The following is an 18,769-nucleotide window of genomic DNA, read 5'->3' as shown; positions in this document are numbered from 1 at the left end:
GTTTGAATATGTTAAATATTCAAAATTTAGAAATTCTTAAGCCTGTCTGGGCAGCTTGTTCAGTGCTTAACCGCCCTCGTGACAAAAAAAGGATCACCTTATTAAAACTTGTGTCTGTTGCCTCCAGTCCTTTCTTTCAAAGGATCATAGAATGGTTTGAATCCAAAGGGGCCATGACAGTCATCTAGTCCAACCCACCTGCAGTGAGCAGGGACATCTTCAAACAGACCAGGTTGCTCAGAGTCTTATCCAAGCCTACCTTGAATGTTTTCTAGGAACAGGACACCTGTCACCTCTCTGGTCAGCCTGTGCCAGTGTTTCACCACCCTTAATATAAAAAATTTCTTCCTACTATCTAGTCTAAGCTTCTCTTTCACTTTAAAACCATTACCTCTTGTCCTATTGCTACAGGCCTTGTTAAGAAGTTTTTACCCATCTTTCTTATAGTCCCACTTTAAGTACTGGAAGGTTGCTCTAAGGTCTTCCCGCAGCCTTCTCTTCTCCAAGCTGAACAACCGCAGCTTTCTCAGCCTCTCTTTGTAGGGGAGGTGTTTCAGGCCTGAGAGTAAAGATGGAAGGGAAGAAAGGCACGAAGCGCCTCAGCATTTGCGTGTCCATTAGAAGATCCCCACGCTATTCAGCAATAGCCCCCTTGGTCTTTCTAGTGAAGTTTTTTATGTTCCACTTCATTTCCAGAACTGCAGGCTGATTTGTTTTGTCTCACTGCTTAAGTATGTTTACAAAAAAACCAAAACAAACCAGATGGATTTTAGGGTTACAAAGTGCTTTGACTTGAGATGTAGGGAGGCTGCAAGTACTTAAGGAAATGGATTTTGACTTGTCGCTTGCCATTGCCAGAGTAATTAAAACCAACCATAAACTTCAGCTAAGAAGGTAATCAGGTGGTAGCAACATTGGTCTGATTTGCCCGGAAATGCAATGTGGTACAGAATAGATTTTTCCATTCTGGAAAGAACGTAGTTCCAGGTTGGTTGTATCTCCAGGCATTGGTGTGAGTATGTAGTTTGTAGAATACTTCAAATATGTTCCTTGTAGAAATTGTTTCTTTCTCTCTGCAGAAATTAATTTCAGAACTTCAGAAATTGTTTTCCACAAAAAATGAGACGTATGTGTTAAAATTGTGGCCGCTATTTGTCAAATTGCTTGGAAAGGTAAGCAGAAAAGACGTGAGTTTTGCAATCACGAGTCTTTAGGGAAAGAATTCTTGATAATGTAAATATCTTAATCCTGAACTCCTCTATCTTCAGACTCTGCATCGTAGTGGAAGTTTTATCAACTCGTTGCTGCAGCTGGAGGAACTTGGATTTCGTAGTGGCTCGCCAGTGGTAAAGAAAATAGCCTTCATTGCATGGAAGAGTCTAATAGATAATTTTGCTCTAAATCCAGGTAGATTAAAAAAAAGTTACCCTGAATTGCTTTGACCTTTGTCCTTTTGCATAACTGAAAGCAAATGGTGTGTTTCATAGTGGTCAATACCATGGTACACAGAGCTGGATAGACCCATGGTTTGTCTGATGCTGTGTATAAACACAAGTAAAAATAAGGTTTTTAAGGTAAAGTGTCAGTTTGATCAGTAGTTCCATCTTAGTTTTTCTGCTAGGAGAAATTAATAGACTACAATTAACAAACCTGTGTTTTGTAAGGCTTTTAGTTAATTTAAACAGTAATGAAAGGTAGAATAAAACACTCTGTAGGTCTTCTTTATGGGGCTGTGTGGATTAATTGGAAAAGAGCAATGCTTCAGGCTTCTGGAAGCGTTAAAAAGAGTTGCTTTAAGGGTACGACTGAGACCTGAACAAGGCTTTTAAGTCTAACCTGTGTCAAAACACACAGTATTAATTTTCCATCTTGATTGTGCTTCTCCTTACTGTGTGTCCTGAAGAGAAAGCTAAACATGGACATTTTTTTCTTTAGCTGAACTTAAATTGTCATTTAAACTTGTTTTTTGTCATTGGTTCTGATCCTTTGTTAATTTGTGGGAAACAATGATTTGGTTGTATTAGAAGATAAAGCCCATGGCACAGTTGCTGATCACTATGTGCGCTCCAGTGTGGCTGATAAGGACGGCACACTGCAAACACAGCCTCTCAGCAGCTCCCAGGGGCTGCAGGTGGGCAGGGTCCCGTGTTGCTGAGCTGGCTACAAGCTTTTCTCTTCTCTTATGGCTTGCACAGGCTGAGGAAACTCCTGTCCAGACCTGCTATGCTAGTGCTGCTTCAGGTACATGAGCACCTGTGGCCTCAGAATGCTGTGTTTCAGGTCATTGATTTTCTTCCACTGATGTTGCACAGATAGATTGTGTTTAGTTTTTTGTTCACTGTGGCAGATAGGAAACCGTAACAAGCAGGAGTGTATTTCCTTCTGTTTATGTTGGTATTCAGTAGATTTTATTGCAGAAATACTTGCTATTTCCAGGGTCATTCTGGACATCAATTAGAGCAGTAAAATAGTCTGAAAGGTTGGTTCATTTTAGTTTTGCAAGTTGTCACTAATTGAATTTTAAGTTAAAATCAATTAGGAAAAATCCTAATGGTTTAAGGATTTCCCCCTTTTTGTTGTTCTGTGATTTAATTATTTGTGTTGCTTAAAAATAGTGTTTTTTTGGTCTTCAAGATATTTTGTGCAGTGCTAAAAGGCTGAAATTGCTCATGCAGCCGCTGAGCTCAATTCATGTGAGAACAGAGGCTTTGGCGTTGACAAAAGTGGAGGTGTGGTGGTATCTACTCATGAGGCTGGGACCTCAGCTGCCTGCAAACTTTGAACAGGTAACGCGACTGAAAATAGTTGTAGCGTAATCACTTAGCCTGTGTTGAGTGTGTGAAGTCCCATTTTTGTTACCATAACTTATTCTGTACCTCCTTTGTCCTTCTCTAGTTTATTATTAAAATAAAATTCTCTTAAGGCACCGAATCTGGCTTGTCTGTGTGCTGTGCTTGTGTGTGTTACACAGCAGGAGTGCTTGGGAGTGCGTGTGCATTTAAAGTTCCAGAAGCTTTGAGAGCACATCTGTGTGTGGTGTGAGCACCTTGGTGAGACTCTCCAGTGTGTGCACAGCAAAAGTAAAAATAAGCATGTTCTATAAGCACTGCTTTGTCCTTTCCGCGTACAAGTGGATGCTTTGGAACATCTGCCATCAGAAAATACACTGAAAGTATCACAGAATTAAGAATGTTATTCCAAGTAATTATTCCTGAAATGCTGGTGCTGTGAACAACACTTTGGTCTCTGCGGCATTTGAAACATTTGTGGTTTGTATGTGTCATACCTGTTTTCGCTGAGGTTTGATGTCTTTGCAGGTGTGTGTGCCATTAATCCAAAGCACTTTAAGTCTCGATTCCTCTGCTGTGTTGCAAGGAACTCCTTCACGTGTCCCAGCCAACCAAAGTGTAGCTGCGGCAGCCCCTGCACAGAAAGCAGGTATTAAAGCACAGGCCTGTTTACAACTACATTCTAGGAGCAGCAATTGATCCATTCTACTTAGTGTGTTTTGTGCATTTTCCTTTGCAATGTATTATTATTGAAACCAGTAGGTTTTCTCCACATTCATTGGAGAACACAGAGGTAGTGATTTACTTTGCATAAAATAAGGCTGTGGTGGTCAGTATTTAAAGTTTACAAAATTACACTACTCGAATCGTGTTGAGGACCAGTTTTGACATCCTGAATTGTATTCTCTTTTGCAAGGGAGGCTTGGTTTGAGACTTATGTTTTCATGCATTCGTACATGTGCTATTTATATATGCCATTTGCATTTCTGTGGTGGTGTTAGTTCCTGCCTGAACAGTACCCCAGTGATCATAACACAGCCGTAATTTTGGTATATTAAATACGTGTGAAATCACAGCCACTTGAGCTTTATATCCAAATGCCCGAGATGAGGAACTGCCTCTCTTTCTTCTCTATATGGAAAGCCCAGTTACTCTACAACAGGTACATAGCCTTGTGTGTGACTTGCTGTGTAACCACAGCTTCCATGGAAACTTTATTTTGGCCCCAGACTTTGCAATCTGTGCAAAACACTTACACTTTCAAAACACACAGTTATGACTGTGCTGAAGAGGATTGCGTGCTGGATATCTGTCCAGCTCTTTAGAGGTTCCTTTTAGCCAGCGCTGTTCTAGCTATTCTATGTTTTTTTCTTGATGCGTTAACTTTGGGATTTTGGTCTGCTGTGGCTTTTCTTTCACTTGATTGAAGGTGGAATGCAAGGCAATTAATTTTTCTCCCTTCGCTTAGGTCCTTACCCGTTTCCAAGTCCAGTTACACCAAGGATGAACTTGAATTGTAGTACAGCTGGAGTGGTGGCGCTCCCTTCCATTCAACTTTTGGGAATTGAAATGCTGCTTCACTTCTTGATGGGACCAGAAGTTGTAGATTTTGCAAAGCGAAACAAACTTGTACTTAGTTTAGGTATGAGTTATATTTTTTGAAGTACTTTTGCATAATCTGAATTTGTCAGTTTTGTATTCAAAGATGTCTGTTAGAACAAAATGCTTTAAACAATTAAAACTGTAGTTGTCATCTTTAATATTAAAGTTGTTTCTATGCGAAGTGCTGTAAGTACGTGTAAATATTAAGTTTTTACAGATCATGTTTCTTTGTTCTAGAGCCACTCCAGTACCCGCTGATCAGTAGCCCTTCTTTTTTTTGTAAGCACGCCAACACGCTTATAAACGCTGTACAGGATGGCTTTATTGCAATTGGAAAAGAAGTTCCTGGTAAGAATCTAGTGGAGGAACTTGATTTCTTTTCTAGAAAATAAACTGGGGGAGGGAAACAGAATTACAAAAAAACCCAAAACACCTTCTGTAGTGTTCCAGTGTGGACGCTAAAGAGAAGTGGTCTGGCTTGGTTTGAAAGCCCATGGCAGTTTGGCTTACGTCAAAGGCTGTTATTTGTAATTGACCTTCAGTTTCCTCTAATGCTTTTATTACAAACTGATTAAAAAGGTTATGCTATGTTGCAGATTGTATGCTGAATGTCATATGGAAGGACATAAATGGATATGTAAAAACAGTGATTGAATCAGGTAAAAAGCATGGGTTTTTAATTTTTCATTGCTGACCAGTTAGTCTTTCTGTAAGACTAGACCTTAAATAGTCTTGGCTCCATTCCTGGTGAAACTTTGGTTTAGGCATCAACAGCAGTTTTTTAAGCACTAGGTGAAACTTTTTGACGCCTGCATCTTTGTGTGACAAACAGAGAATCATAGTCTGGTCTGATCCAGTGAGGCTTGTTGGGGAAGGCACAGTAGTGTGTGACTGCTGGTGTATGTCATGTAGCAGTAGGATGAAAGCACTTCAGCTGCTTTTCTTGCTGAGGACATCTTTCCATTTTACAAAAATATAACCCCACCCCAGGCTCTTGGTATTGAGAAACTGAGCCATTCGCTGTATTACTCAAATTAGAGTAAGTCTTTATTATGTCACCATGGCCATTTTTGTTCTTTAATTTCATTTCACGTTAAGCTATGGTGTCTTTACAGATGTATAGAAATAAGTTTTCCATCTTTAAGTGTTCATGACTGTAAAGGCTTGGAAAGTCCAGAATATGCTTTATAACGAAGTCTTTTGTACTGAAAGACCTGACTGAAAAGCATACAAGACATGAATTGAATTGCATTGCTTGGCTGAATGCAACATTTCACATGTTTTTTAGCGTGGCAAAGTTAAGATTGTTAACAATATGATGGGATTTTTATTTAAATGTTTCTGTTTCTGTCAGTGTTTCTGTCCTTCAGGGACAGAATTTATATTTATAAATATAGACAGAAATTTTCGGTCTTACAGGGCTTTATAGTTAAATTTTAAATGATGGTCAGAGTGACCACAACTTTCTTCTGCTCTAATTGTAAATATGCCTTATTCTAGGAAATAAGAAAGAAAAACAAGGGTCAGAAATACTGACTACGTTGCTCCAGGCCTTAAAAAACATCGTTAGATCCAATTCTCTTCCTGTGCAGAAAATACTGGTAAGTTGGGTGGGTTTGTCCTGCTTTTTAAATGTCACTTTGTTTTGGTGGTCTCGATTCTAATTTGGTAGCAGCCTTTTGCATCTAACGTATCAGAACGGTCTCTTTTAAAGAGACTGGTTTTGGCATAAGCTGTAAGTTATGCAGATCTCACCAGATGTCGTGGTGTTAGGCCGCTTTAAAAGTGGTTTTCAAGTTTGTCAGTAGTGTTAACAGACTTGAGTACATGGTTCTGCCAGAACCTCCTGCTTCAGAGAACTGTTACTTTCACCATGGGTCTTTTTGTTTTCACTCGGAACCAGTGGGTACAATTTTGCTGGTTTTGTGGTGTTACTTAAAATATTTGAGCCATCAGGAAAAAGATATTTACGTATGTTTTCTTCTTTTCTCCTGCTTAGTCCCTCATTGATATTACTGTTAAGGAATTCCCTCCAAAAGTATTGGGATCACCAGCTTATCAGGTTGCAGATATGGATCTTCTAAATGTAAGTCTGACTTCATTGCAGAGCTTTGTCTTTATTTATGCTGAAATAAAGGTCTTTTCTGACTTGGGTACAAGAGTCAGAACTTTATTAGGATGGTTGAAACTTTTATTGGTAGGTATTATATACGTTTAGTTAAATGCTTTAACATCAGCACACCTGAAATACTGGTAGTAGACTTTACCGAGGTTGTCCAAAAGGTGTCTCCTTGAAACAAGCAAATCTTGGGCTGCTCCATCTTGTTCCAGTGTCACAGTATGCACTGATGGTGTTATGTCCCTACCTTGTTGGTGCTACATGTAATTTCAAGGCACCAATGACTACATGCTGTAAAACACGCAGCCTTTTGAACTGAAGACTTTTTTTTTTTCACATGCAGTGTAATTATCATTCTGCTGAAGCTCTGGCATCTTAGGTTTCCAGCTGCGCCTCACATTTTTATTTTGGAGTGTTAGAATTGACAGTTTTTCACCACTTCTAATAACTGCAAATTTCTTGCTCAGAGTTCAGTATAGTTAGATACATGTGTGAGGTGGCAGTTTCCTTTGATCAACGTCTGTTGTTTTGACCTCTTAAATTTCTCTTGCAAGGGAACGCCGGCTTTGTTCTTAATTCAGCTGCCTTTCCATAATAACATCCTGGAATGCTGCGTTACAGATGAGAGGTAAGTGGTGGGGTTTATTTATAACAAGCTTGTCGTAGTTTAAGACTTTAGAAGCTTGTCCTAACTTTAGCTGAAAAAGTATCTTACCTGTTGAACTCTCTTCCCTAGATTCTTTGTAATTCTAGAGTCACTCGTGGGTTATGTTCTGTCTGGGCCTGCGTCTCCGCTGGCTTTCAGTGAATCCGTGATCTGCATTATTAACCAGAGCGCAAAGCAAGTGGAGAATAAGGAGCATCTCTGGAGAATGTGGAGTATTGTTGTGAATCCACTCACTGAATGGATTAATCGGGTATGGTGGCTTTTTGTTCTCTTCCCCATCCTCCCCCAACAAAAGGGGAGAAAACTTTGTGCTGATCTTTTATCTTAGTCTCTTTTTAGGAACTGCATGTCTTGAAGTGGTGGATGTTTGAGACACTGGGATGTGGACAGTGCTTTAAAACATTCCATACTGGAGTTTGAGCATTTGCAGTGCATTAGGATGAAGGGTGGGAGTGGGGCTGTGATCCAAAGCACGATTTGTAGTGATTCCACTTGGTCAGAACAATTACTCTGAAGTCCACTGTCCAGTGTAGCATTGGGGGAATGGTTTTCTCCTTTAATATGTTCATAGATGTGCTTCAAGCCTTCATTCCCCAGTGTCATTGTCCTGCTACAAAAGATGGAAACTTGTCCTTCTGGGTCTCTTGACTTTTAAATGCTGAGAGGCTTGTTTGCGTTGATTACATTTCCAGATAGAACAGAGTTGTGATGTTGAGGATGTAATTAAAACAGTGTTTATTAATAATGCTGGACTTCTTGATCTGGAGCCCTAACGAAAGCCATATAAACTGAAATATTTACCAAGTTCTGGGGTTGTCTCACTAGAATGTTGACTGCAATGTGGGAGTTGAACTAATCCTCACGCAGTTATTAGGCCTAAAACTCTTGGAGCCTGTGAAGGTGGTTTCAGGTTGTTCAAGCAGGTCACTGTCATCTCTTACAGCAACTGAATTCAGTAAAAAAAAATCACATGTTTTATAACTGATTGTTTTGATTCCTCTAATTAAGTTATTTTCGAATTAAGAAATAGGGTTTTTTTATCTCCCTAAATAGTATGGTCGACTTGAATGGTTCGAAGAACTGAAATAGCCGATTTCAAAATGCCACTGGCAATTTCACTTGCACACATTCTAGGCCCAAAATAAATGTATTTAAACCAGCCTTGTTTGTCATCTAAATTGTGCAGCTTCCTTACCCAGTGAATTTTTTTTTCATTGCAGACTAACGAAGTCAATCAAGGTGATGCACTGGAACACAACTTCAATGCTGTTTATAGTGCCTTGTTGCTACCAATATCGCACATCTTCCCTGCTCAGGAATTCCCACAGGTAACAGAGAATGCATAATGTTGGTTAGAAACTGTGTGTTTTATAAAAGCTATGAAGTACAACTTCATAATCCCAGAGGAGGAGAGCTTGTTACCCATGTGTGTTTACACCTAACCACTACTCTGGGGCTGGAATTCCTGAGTCGCTGAGAAAGGAAACTGAAAGCAAGTTTTTATGCCCTATGCACAGACACTGATATTTATCATCTTCTCTTTTCTGTTGTTAAAGCCGACCATGAAGTCCTTGTTGCGCACTTGGTCCGACCTGTATCGAGCATTTGCTCGCTGCGCTGCTTTAGTTGCCACAGCAGAAGAAAACCTGTGCTGTGAAGAACTCTGTGCCAAAATAATATCTGGGCTTGAAGGTGAAGCTCCAGTAGTGAGTATAAACCAGTGATATTGAACTTCAGAAACGATTTAGCAGATCTTTAATTAAATAGGAGAACCTACTTTGAACTCTGATGTAGCGTTTTCCGTAACTTAGTGTTTTGGGTGAGGTGTGGATAAAGCCATACGAATTCTCTTTTTGCTAGCAGGAGCTGGAGTGAATCTAGAAATGGATTGAAAGAAGAGAGTAAAATTAACGATAAAGCTTAAATATTAAAAAAGCAGTTTAGCAGTCTTTGGATGTGTCTTATAACTAATGATGTACTAAAGGTTTAATGAGTGTCATAGTTCCAGGCAGCGCGATTGGTCCAGCTGAAACGTGTGTGTCTGTAAAGTAACTTCCGGTTGAATTAACAAACGCCACAAAAGCAGGTGTTGTGATTAGGGAGGAGGGTTAAGGCAGCACTGTAGCTTTCAGAGGGCATAAATTGCTGTACTCCCGGTACCATCAACTTCGTACACTAAAACCCAAAGACTTCTAAAGCTTTATGAAAAAGAAAGATAACATAAAGGGTTCCTCTTTCAAAAACTGCCTTACTTGTTTCAAGCCCACATCATATGGGGGGAAGAGTGCCTGCAGGTGTCAGCAATCATCACCGTTGTGATGTAAAATCCTTCATGCTTCCAAGTTGACTGTCTTGAAAAAATACCAAGAAAGGAACGAATAAGAAACACATGAGAGAGTAAAATGGAATTTGAAATAGGCAGTTTGGAGGATTATGTTACTATAGCTGCCTTTTGGAAGATGCTCTCTCCTGCTGATAAGCTTCAATTGTCAAACATTAAGCAAAACAAACATAAACAATTCAGAGCTTCATCAGTATGAGAGCTATACTGAAACTAAAGTCTTTTTTTGGCCCACAATAGCAATGTTCCCTTTAAAAGCAAGTATTTTTTTTTTGTGATAGATAGGGGAAGCTCGACCTATCTCTATCTGTGCTAGAAATCAATCGTGTTTTCTAAATGTTAGTGACAATTTCATTATTCAGCTTATAGTGGCTTTTGTGACAATCCAGCAGTGACAGTGACTGACATTAAGCACCTGCTGACATGTGATAATGTGTTTTGCTGGACAGTCCCGTCTTCAAGCCTTAAAACTTAGGATGCATCTTCTTAAATCAAACAGTGTCTCACAGCTGCTCTTAGGGTTTTGCTCTTTTCGATGTGTATGCACATATGCCTTATGTGTATAGGATGGGAGGCTTACTTTCCTGCTTATGTAAGCACGTGTATTTGGAAATGTAATCTTACCTTAGTCTTTACCTGATGATAATGCAAACCAATTTCATCTACTTTTTATATATAAAAGCTGTTGCATTGCTGTCACTGTTGTTCTTTTGGGCTTTGCTGATGACTTCTGTTTCCTCCTCAGATGTTTTCAGTGATGGAAGGTCTCACCCATATTGTATCAGTTATGGTTGACTGCATCAACTTTGCACCATATGGAACTAAATATCAGCCAAAAACAAGATGTAAGAAAATACTGAATATTGGGTGCTTCTGTGTCTGTCTTCCAGAGCTGGTTGAAACCCAGAGTAGTTGTAGATGCAGAAGTGATGCCTATGGCTTATCAGTGGTCTTTGTATGCTGCACACATTATCTAAGCATTGAGGAGATTGAAAAAATGGTAAAAGGAAACTAAAACCATCACCCAGGATGTGTATTTGAGCATCACATCTTTTCTGTTTGCTGAGCAGCTACTACGTAGCCTGACAAAATGTGGATGAAAAGGATGTAAACGTTGAGGCCGCTCTGCTTTCCAGTTTGCTGAAACTCTGCTGGTTTCTGACGTTGTATTTGATATTTTGGCTACAGTTTCATTTTAGCTTATGAAATCTGCTGCTTTTGCTTTGTTCCCATGTAATCTGAAGCAATAATGCTTGATCGTAATCCACAGTCTAATTAATGCCTGCCTAAACCTAATGCTGAACTGTTAACCTCACATTTGAGCAGCTACTGCTCCTGAGGCTGCTTTGCCTATAATAGTGAACAGGTTTAACAGAAGTTAAAATATAAAATATATATATAAAATATAAAATGTTCTTTGTTCTGTTTGCTACTCCCTTTTACAGCTACTAAAGCTGAAGAAGTGATTTACAAAGTAACTTCAACTTAGAACTTGGAAATTTATGGCAGGAGGGTTGGAACTGGATGATCTTTAAGATCCCTCTGGACCCAAACCATTCTATGGTTCTATGATTTATAATTTCTCTGCTCCATATGGACATGTTAAACTAAATTTGAGTAGACAGGCAGTTCATGTGTTTTGTTGCAGTGCCTGTCAGTTAGAGGCAGGGGAAACTGATTTGGTTTTCTTTGTTAGCTCCTCAGACACCCACAGATTGGTCTAAGAAGAAGAAGGAACCCCTCGGAAAGATGTCCTCTCTGTTTAAACTCCTGGTGATGTTACTAAACTCTTTCCACGTGTTCAGTTCCAAAGAAACCTGTTCAGACACATTGCTTGCTGTTGGTACTTCGATTATTGCTGTGCTCCACAGCATCATCAGCCATGTTTCGTTGCCCTCGGTGATTGGGACTATCCTTGCACTTTTGTCAAAGCCCCTGGCAGCGTTTTATGAGAAAACAAAGTGAGTATTTTAACAGTGACTGGAAAACTGGAACCATTGCATTGCTGCGTATTGGTGATGTTTGTTTGGTCTGTTTGGCTGGTGCTTCAGCTTTTATGCAGATGGTCTTGGGGCCTGGGAGATCTGTTTGGGGAGACGGTTAAGAGCAACACAGAGAAGGCTGTTAGAAGTGATTTCATAAGAAAATCTTTAGGTTTGTATTGATTACTACTGATCTTTTCATAATTTCTTTTAAAGTTAGCAGTAGGGACTGAGGGATGGGCTTCTTGGAACTGTTTACGTCAGGGAATCTTTTAACCAGTGGGCTATTTCACCAAGTTGTAACTAAAATTAGCGTGCAGTGCTCGAGTGCATTGTGTAGGATGAATAAGGCAGTGAACTGTAACTTTTCTGTTTGTTTTTTACAGGCTTGCTGATGTGTCTAAGGTGTACAGTAACCTTAACAACAAGGTAAGTCTGCTAGAGAAACAGCTGGGGTTTGGGACAATGTGGGACACGCTAATCATCCTGTGTTATAAAAACCTGATAATTTTAATGAAGGTAGAGATGTAATTTGTAAATAATTTATTTGTTACTAAAAGGGTAGCTAAGGGGAGGACTGCTAAGGTTATCGCTGAGACTTTGTGACGTGGCATTTTAGCTTGTACTATTGTATGGGGAAATAATGTTATAAGTTTTTACGTAGCGAGTATGTGCAATATTTGAATTAAAAACTTATTGCTGCTTCCCTCCCTCAGCTTGAGAAGCTACTGGCCGAGATTATCCTGTGCTTGCAGTCTCACTGCACTGGCGCTTACGACAGTGAGCTGCTGAAGCATCTCTCTCCGTTGCTCTGTGTTGTATTTCAGCATAAGAGCAAACAGATCCGCAACCAATGCGCCCATTTCTGGAATGCCACGTTCGCCAAGAGTGCATCGTTAACCTACCCTGAAGAGTTAAAGTAAGATACACAGTTTTCTCTGTTTATCTGTTTTTAAAGGTATAGATCTCGGGCCGCGTACAAGTGAATCGGTGTTGTCCTGGTTACCATTTATACTCTGCTTTTTGTGCGCACCACGGTATCTGCTCACCTCGTTTGTGTGCTTTCCCTTCCTCTGAGTTTAAAATTCTGTTTTGTTGAGCAGATCTGTGTTAAGCCAAGCTAAAAAGAAAATTCCGCTTTTGCTGCCTGGTTTTGAAAGCATCGAGATAGCTGAAGAATGCAGCGGCCCGTTCTCTGATGCGGTAAAGATTTTGTTGCCCCCAGCGCGTGATTTGTTGTGTGTAACTGCATGGGGATTGCTTAGAAGGCAGTGGCAAGGTCAGGTTGGGGTTTTACTGTGATTGGCCTGCACGTGCTTCACATCTGCAATGCCAAACTGTGCTCAGTAAGTGCTGACATAAGTCTGAGATGGTTCATAACAGTTTATGTATTTTAAATGTCAGGTTCCACTCGCTTGTTTAAAGTAATGGATTTTTTTAAGTTATCCTCTACGTAATTCAGAGAGAAATGGGAGTGTTTTACAACTCAGTGGCAGAAATTAATACATGGATGGGTTTGTGCACTTGGAGTTCCTTCATACGATGCGTTCGGTGTGTTTTTATTTGAACAGGTTGAAAACTCACAGCTGGATGCAAAGATAAGTGGGATGGAAGTAAAGCCAGGTCAAAAACGAGACTCTATATTGGCGCAGACAAGCGAACTAAAAAACGATGTAAAAGACAAATCTGGCAATGTGCAAGTAACTTCTGCAAAGGTGAGGTGTTTGGATAAGTGTGATAGAATCTCGGGTGCCAGACACTAGTGTGCGAGTTCTCTGTAGAAGTTAATGCACCTCATGGTGCTGGAGTATTTTTCTTATAGCACACTTTAATTGGATTTTCCTGTTGAATTTCACTGCTGAGTTTTGAGGGATCATGGAAGGCTGCTTGATGCATGGGTGGAGTGGCAACCTGATACAGAATTCCCCCCTCAGTCTCATTGCTAGTTGTGAGATTCAGGTGTTGAGGTGGATCTCGGTTTTGGCAGCTCTGTGATGCGTGCTCCCATCTGTCACTCACCAGGGATAGAAGGGTGGAATCACCGATTTAGGGAACAGTAAATAATCGTACAAGTATTGAGGTGCCTTCACCTGTTAAGTTTGAATTTCAGAATGCTGAAGGAATGCAGCAGCTCGCCTGAGGGCATGGAGGCTTTTAAATCCCTCCAGGGGTGGGGACTCAACCACGGTTCCAATGCTTGACAAGCCTTTCAGTGAAGGAATATAACCTAATAAACACGATTTTTTTTTCTAATCCAGCTTTTTTTCTTTCTGTAGCTCAAACTAGAATTTTCATCTTTGAAGCCTAAAAGCGAGATACTTTTGGAAGAGGAGAAATCTGCTGATTTTGTGTTTATTCCTCCAGAAACAAAAACAAGAATATTGACAGAGCATCAGAAAGAAGTGCTTAGGTCCAAGAGGTCTGTAACTTCTTCTGTAGCTGAAATGTAATGTGAAATGTCCTGACACTGAGTGTGTCGCATTGACATCACTGCGATTCCTCTGTCTCAGGCTGTTACGGTAATCATTTCTTACTCTTCCAGATGAGCGTGAAGCTAATGAAGTTCCTTGTTTTATTGTTTTAAAGTAACCAAATTATTCTCTGATCTGCATTTCCTGTTTGGATTAAATATTACCTGTTTGGTAATTTGGAGCTTACATTTTCACTGCATTACCCTTCCTCGCAGTGTGAAATGGGAGTAGGCATTTTTCTTCAGTCATGGGCATGAAAGGGTTTTCTTAGCTGACCTGAAGGAAAGAATTGTAAATTTGAAGAGAAGTCTTACATCAGCAGCATGCCAGAAAGTAGGAGCTTCCCATGACTCATCTGAATTGCAAGGGAATCTTTAGGATTAAACCTTTTTAGTGAGAAAATAATACTGGAGTATTTTCTGTGCTCAGGCAGCAGAACCGCAGTGTAAGCAAGGTTTGTGTTCCGTGTTATTTGACCGGAACTCAGCTGGGCTATAGAGTTAGCACATGTGCATGAACTTTTAGCTGAGGGGGATTCCAATCACAGATCTGTTTCCCTAGAAGCATGTTTGAAATGAAAAATGAATTAATGCAGATGAAAACAGTGGTCTTGAAATAAGGAGGTAAATCATGATCTGCACCCGCTTTGCGGTTGCTCCACTGGTTGGAGTGGTGGCTGTGGCAGTCAGTTGTGGTATTTTCTTTTCTGCCCTGTTCTGGAACACTGACATAACTGCAATTCCTGTACTTCTGGCTACTGTGGGTAATCAGTATGTGGTCACGCTCTCTCCCCATTCCCCCTGTCCGCTGCCTGCTTTTCCGGCAGCGCTCGCTGCTTGGGTGCGGGTTGCAGTTTGAGTAGTCCTGAGAGCCTGGAAGTTCAGCCCGCTTCGTGTGAGTCTCTGCTCCTTTGTGCTGAATGCAGTGCACTGCCCTATCCTTTTAATTTTTAAAAGTTCTAACTAACCCTTTCTGGGCTTGTTTCAGGGTTGGCATTCCCACTATGTACAACAACTTGGACTCGTCGCAGGACACTGCCTTGTTTTCTCAGTACACCCAAAGCCAGGAGGATTCCTTGTAAGTCAAGGGGCCTGGTATGTACGTTGAAGGTGTCCCCTTTTCTCCTGTGTGTCTAAACTAAGTACCTTCTGTTTTAGGGAAAAATCACCTTTAACAGAAAACACAAGAGAAGATGCTAAGAACAAGCCTGAGGTAATTTCTCACTGTCTGATGGTAATCAAGCTATCGGAATTATGACTATGCCAGTGATATTTTCCTCATATTAGTAGCTGTGGTTAATAAATGCAGAACTCTCTGGTTACCTATTATGATATGGTTTTAAGCTTGATTTGGCTCTGTAACTTCAGAGTACACTGATGGCTTCTGTGCTTTGTAGTTCATCCTTGTCACCACATTTGAATCTAATACCATTGCAGTGTTCTTTGTGCTTTTCTGGCGCTACTTTGACTTCTAAGAGTGGAAGTGACTTTTTTAAAGTGTTTATTTCTATATTACTCTAGCAGTCCATCCTTTTAAACAACTCAGCTATGTTTCCATGTTCCAAACTGCTTTTGGATGAAGCTGTAAAAGCTTGAGGGAGATTAAATAGTAGATTTTGAGGGGGGGAAAGATTAGTAAATGCTAAATCTAAATGCTAAATCCTCTGGAGAGGAGTTGGCTGACCAGGTAGCTTGATTAGCTGTAGTGCCAAACAGACAGCAGTTGAAATACAACAGACTTTTCATTAATGAATTTACTACTAAACCAGTTCAATCTCTTACATAACTGAAAAAGTTTTTGCAGTAGGAAGAAAAAGAAATCTTTCTCTTTTACCATTACTGAAGAGCAGAAGATAGAGTAATTTGAAAGAAGGATGGTTGAAAAATCTTGTGCATGTGTTGTTTTCTGTTCCTCCAGAGTTGGTGTTCTCTGTGATATTCACAGCAAAACTACGATGCTCTGCTATTTTTTTTTTCTGGACAGGAAGAAAATGCCGAGAGCAAGGGATGCACCAACAAACCGGATGGAATCACAGAGGACTGCAAGTCAGATAAGCCTCCGGAGGATGCTGACTGTGTGAACAAGTCGTCTGTTACTCGCACAGAGGCGAGCTCGACTTCAAACAGTGAGGGAGACTCCAGAAGGGATGCGGCTGAAATGATTCCAGAGGTGCCATCAGTTGGAGAGGACTTAGAAAAAAGTACTGTGGAAGCAGCTTCAAAGGAGCCCTTAGCTGCGAATGAAAACACCTCAGCTGTCAGCACCAGTTCTACTTCCAGTGACATCATTTCTGGAACGCCCCAGCCTGCGAGCCGGCGACAGTCTTTTATTACCTTGGAGAAATTTGGTAGTTCAGAGAGCAGACCCTTCAGCCTTTCCGCCTTCAGCAGTTTGTCAGAGACACCTGGAAGCGTGTCGGTGGCAGGCAAACAGGAAAATACAACTGCCTGCAAGGCTGGCACTAACCCAGAAAAACCTGGAGAAGGAAATAAAAAGCCTTCAAAGGCTGAATCTGAACAAATATTTACCGCAATCCGAAGGCTAACGCGCAGGCAGGGTAAAACAGACCACCGAGGAAACAAGCAGTCCAAACTGTCAGCTAGGTCAGAGCAAGAGAAAAGCACACAGGGGTCTCTTGATTTGAGCAGTGTGGAAGATAGTCCTGAACTGTGTTCAGGAGAAAGTGTGGAACACGTTCTCCTTGCTCAGTCTGAGGCTGTCCATTCTACAGAAGCAGAAATGAAAAAAGCTGAAGATGCAGAAACAGAGAAGTCCCAGGTGTTAGATATGGATTCTAAAGAAAATACACCCCCTGAGAGGACTGTCTCGCCTGACCAGGTTGCAGGCAGCGACAGCCAGGTGCCACACGTGTCTCCTCATCAGAAAACACTGAGACGTTCTTCCAGGCGTCAGTCAGAAGGTGTGGAAAGCCCAGCAGGCAGTCAAGAGAAGGAGGATGGCCACCAAAAGACAGACAGGCATAAAGATGATGAAAAATCCAGGCCGAAGAAGGTGCCACAGACTAAAGATGATGCATCCCAAAAGCAGAAGGTTTCTGGGAAAACTGCAGAGAACACAAATAAAAAAGAAAGCAGCGTCCCCGAGAGAACCACCACGGAGGACCTGAGCGCAAAGGAGCCTCCTGCTGCAAGGGACCTTGAAGAAGAGAACAGGAGCGCTCGGAAGTCGGAAGATAACTTGAAGACCGACACAGAAGGGCAAGACTGCAGCACAAACGCGGTAGGTCAGAAGAAGGTTGAGCGCCCTCGATACCACACAAGGAGGTCTTCACAAGGATTGCTTTCCAGTATAGAGAACTCCGAGGGTGATGGCTCTGAGACCAAGGAAGAAAGCACAAGGAAGAAAAGATCCGTAAAAGCAAAAAATAGAACCAGTTCCCTTGGAGGTAAATCGAAAGATCGGCAGCCAGGAAGCCGTAGCCATGAAGGGTCTGGCCAAGGAAACGAAACTAAGAATCTGCAGGCAACAAATAAAGATGAACTAAGCCATGACATCAGCACAGATGCTGCGCTGCCATCTGAAGTGTGTGACCAGGAAACCCAGGTAACATCTCCAGATGCCATCAAAGCGGTGGGAGCCACCAGCTCGAAGATATCGCCTGATGCACAAAGCACAGATGGGGAACAAGAGAGTAATACACCGATGGAGTTGTTCACCAGCCCAGGTGTATCTGACCAAGGTTTGAAAGCAGCAGAGGAAAACAAACATGTTGAGAAGCAAATAGACAGCAAAGATGGTCGCCCAGCTGTTCTGCCTGAAGGTGTACCAGGAGCAAAGGCTTCAGGTGGAGATCTTTCCTCTTCACAAACAGCTGAGTGTCAGCACAAAAGAAGCAAAAGACTGAAAAGACCAAGGAGCTGTGACTGCTGTTCTCAAAAGTCCAAGCAGCCATTAAGATCATTAACTGAATCCAGAAACAAGAGCAGTCATGAACTAAATGAGAGCAGTCGTGAACTGAACGAGCCTCAAACCAGCCCAGTTCAGGTGACTGAAAATTTGTCAGAGGTGTCTGGAAATTCAAATCTTGATGAGAGCTTGTCCATGGCACCCTGTGCAATGAGCACGCCGTTGCAGCCTCCTAAGGAGCCAAGTGCATTTAACTTGGAAGGAGAGAGAACATCGGAAGATGCTGCGCAAGGAAACAGTGGTGCAGTGGAGGAGGATCTGGAGAATCCAGAGTTCACAGCGCACGAAGGTAGTGACTCTGTAGCGGCAGTGACAGAACCTGCTGGTCAGAGTGACCAGACTGAACAGAGTCTGCCCGAGTGTGTTTCGGATGAGCCTGGTGACGGCTCTCTGGCTGCAGAGAATCGAAGTGAAGAACCGGCAGCTATGGAGGAGGAAGGAATCAGCCAGAATGGACAATTGGAGGAGATACCTGAGGCACCAGTGGTTGTTAGCAAAACTGAGGAAAAACAGGAGGATGAGCTAGAAAGCAGCCAGGATGATAAAGCAGCAGATGAGAACTCTGCAGGATCAACTTACATTATTCAAGAGGAAGAGGTGAAGGAGGAATTAGTGGAGACTGAAATTACAGTGCCTGAAAACGTGCCCTTGGACAAAGAAGATGCAGTAGAAAATAACAGTGTCAATTCACCTCAAAAGCCAGACCATGATTCTTTCGTGTCAGTCAATGAGAGCCCCAACAGCATGCAGGCGCGCTGCATCTGGTCTCCCTCAGCTTCTCCATCCACGAGCATTTTAAAGAGAGGGGTCAAAAGGAACCAGGATGATGATTCCCTGTCACCTGCTAATAAGGTATTGTCATGCGATTCAT

General features: G+C 41.5%; 1 protein-coding gene across 4 annotated transcripts in view; it reads left to right on the top strand.

Annotated features, from left to right (window-relative positions):
- Positions 1 to 18,769, top strand: part of RIF1 (replication timing regulatory factor 1) — a 31,244-nt gene that overhangs the window by 7,406 nt on the left and 5,069 nt on the right. For all 4 annotated transcript variants that reach the window (XM_054069940.1, XM_054069938.1, XM_054069937.1 and 1 more), the window contains exons 7-29: positions 1,080 to 1,172; positions 1,269 to 1,407; positions 2,635 to 2,786; positions 3,318 to 3,438; positions 4,258 to 4,431; positions 4,629 to 4,739; positions 4,988 to 5,050; positions 5,892 to 5,992; positions 6,391 to 6,477; positions 7,065 to 7,138; positions 7,247 to 7,427; positions 8,398 to 8,505; positions 8,734 to 8,883; positions 10,264 to 10,363; positions 11,215 to 11,479; positions 11,887 to 11,929; positions 12,217 to 12,419; positions 12,604 to 12,703; positions 13,072 to 13,215; positions 13,777 to 13,919; positions 14,959 to 15,048; positions 15,129 to 15,183; positions 15,955 to 18,750. In XM_054069940.1, the coding sequence (XP_053925915.1) occupies positions 1,080 to 1,172; positions 1,269 to 1,407; positions 2,635 to 2,786; positions 3,318 to 3,438; positions 4,258 to 4,431; positions 4,629 to 4,739; positions 4,988 to 5,050; positions 5,892 to 5,992; positions 6,391 to 6,477; positions 7,065 to 7,138; positions 7,247 to 7,427; positions 8,398 to 8,505; positions 8,734 to 8,883; positions 10,264 to 10,363; positions 11,215 to 11,479; positions 11,887 to 11,929; positions 12,217 to 12,419; positions 12,604 to 12,703; positions 13,072 to 13,215; positions 13,777 to 13,919; positions 14,959 to 15,048; positions 15,129 to 15,183; positions 15,955 to 18,750 (5,493 nt within the window). The remainder of the gene's footprint in view (positions 1 to 1,079; positions 1,173 to 1,268; positions 1,408 to 2,634; positions 2,787 to 3,317; positions 3,439 to 4,257; positions 4,432 to 4,628; positions 4,740 to 4,987; positions 5,051 to 5,891; positions 5,993 to 6,390; positions 6,478 to 7,064; positions 7,139 to 7,246; positions 7,428 to 8,397; positions 8,506 to 8,733; positions 8,884 to 10,263; positions 10,364 to 11,214; positions 11,480 to 11,886; positions 11,930 to 12,216; positions 12,420 to 12,603; positions 12,704 to 13,071; positions 13,216 to 13,776; positions 13,920 to 14,958; positions 15,049 to 15,128; positions 15,184 to 15,954; positions 18,751 to 18,769) is intronic.

Source organism: Cuculus canorus, chromosome 6, assembly GCF_017976375.1.
Source record: "Cuculus canorus isolate bCucCan1 chromosome 6, bCucCan1.pri, whole genome shotgun sequence".
Classification (NCBI taxonomy): domain Eukaryota; kingdom Metazoa; phylum Chordata; class Aves; order Cuculiformes; family Cuculidae; genus Cuculus; species Cuculus canorus.
The sequence above is the reverse complement of the archived record's forward strand: the minus strand, read 5'-3'. Positions and strand labels throughout refer to the sequence as shown.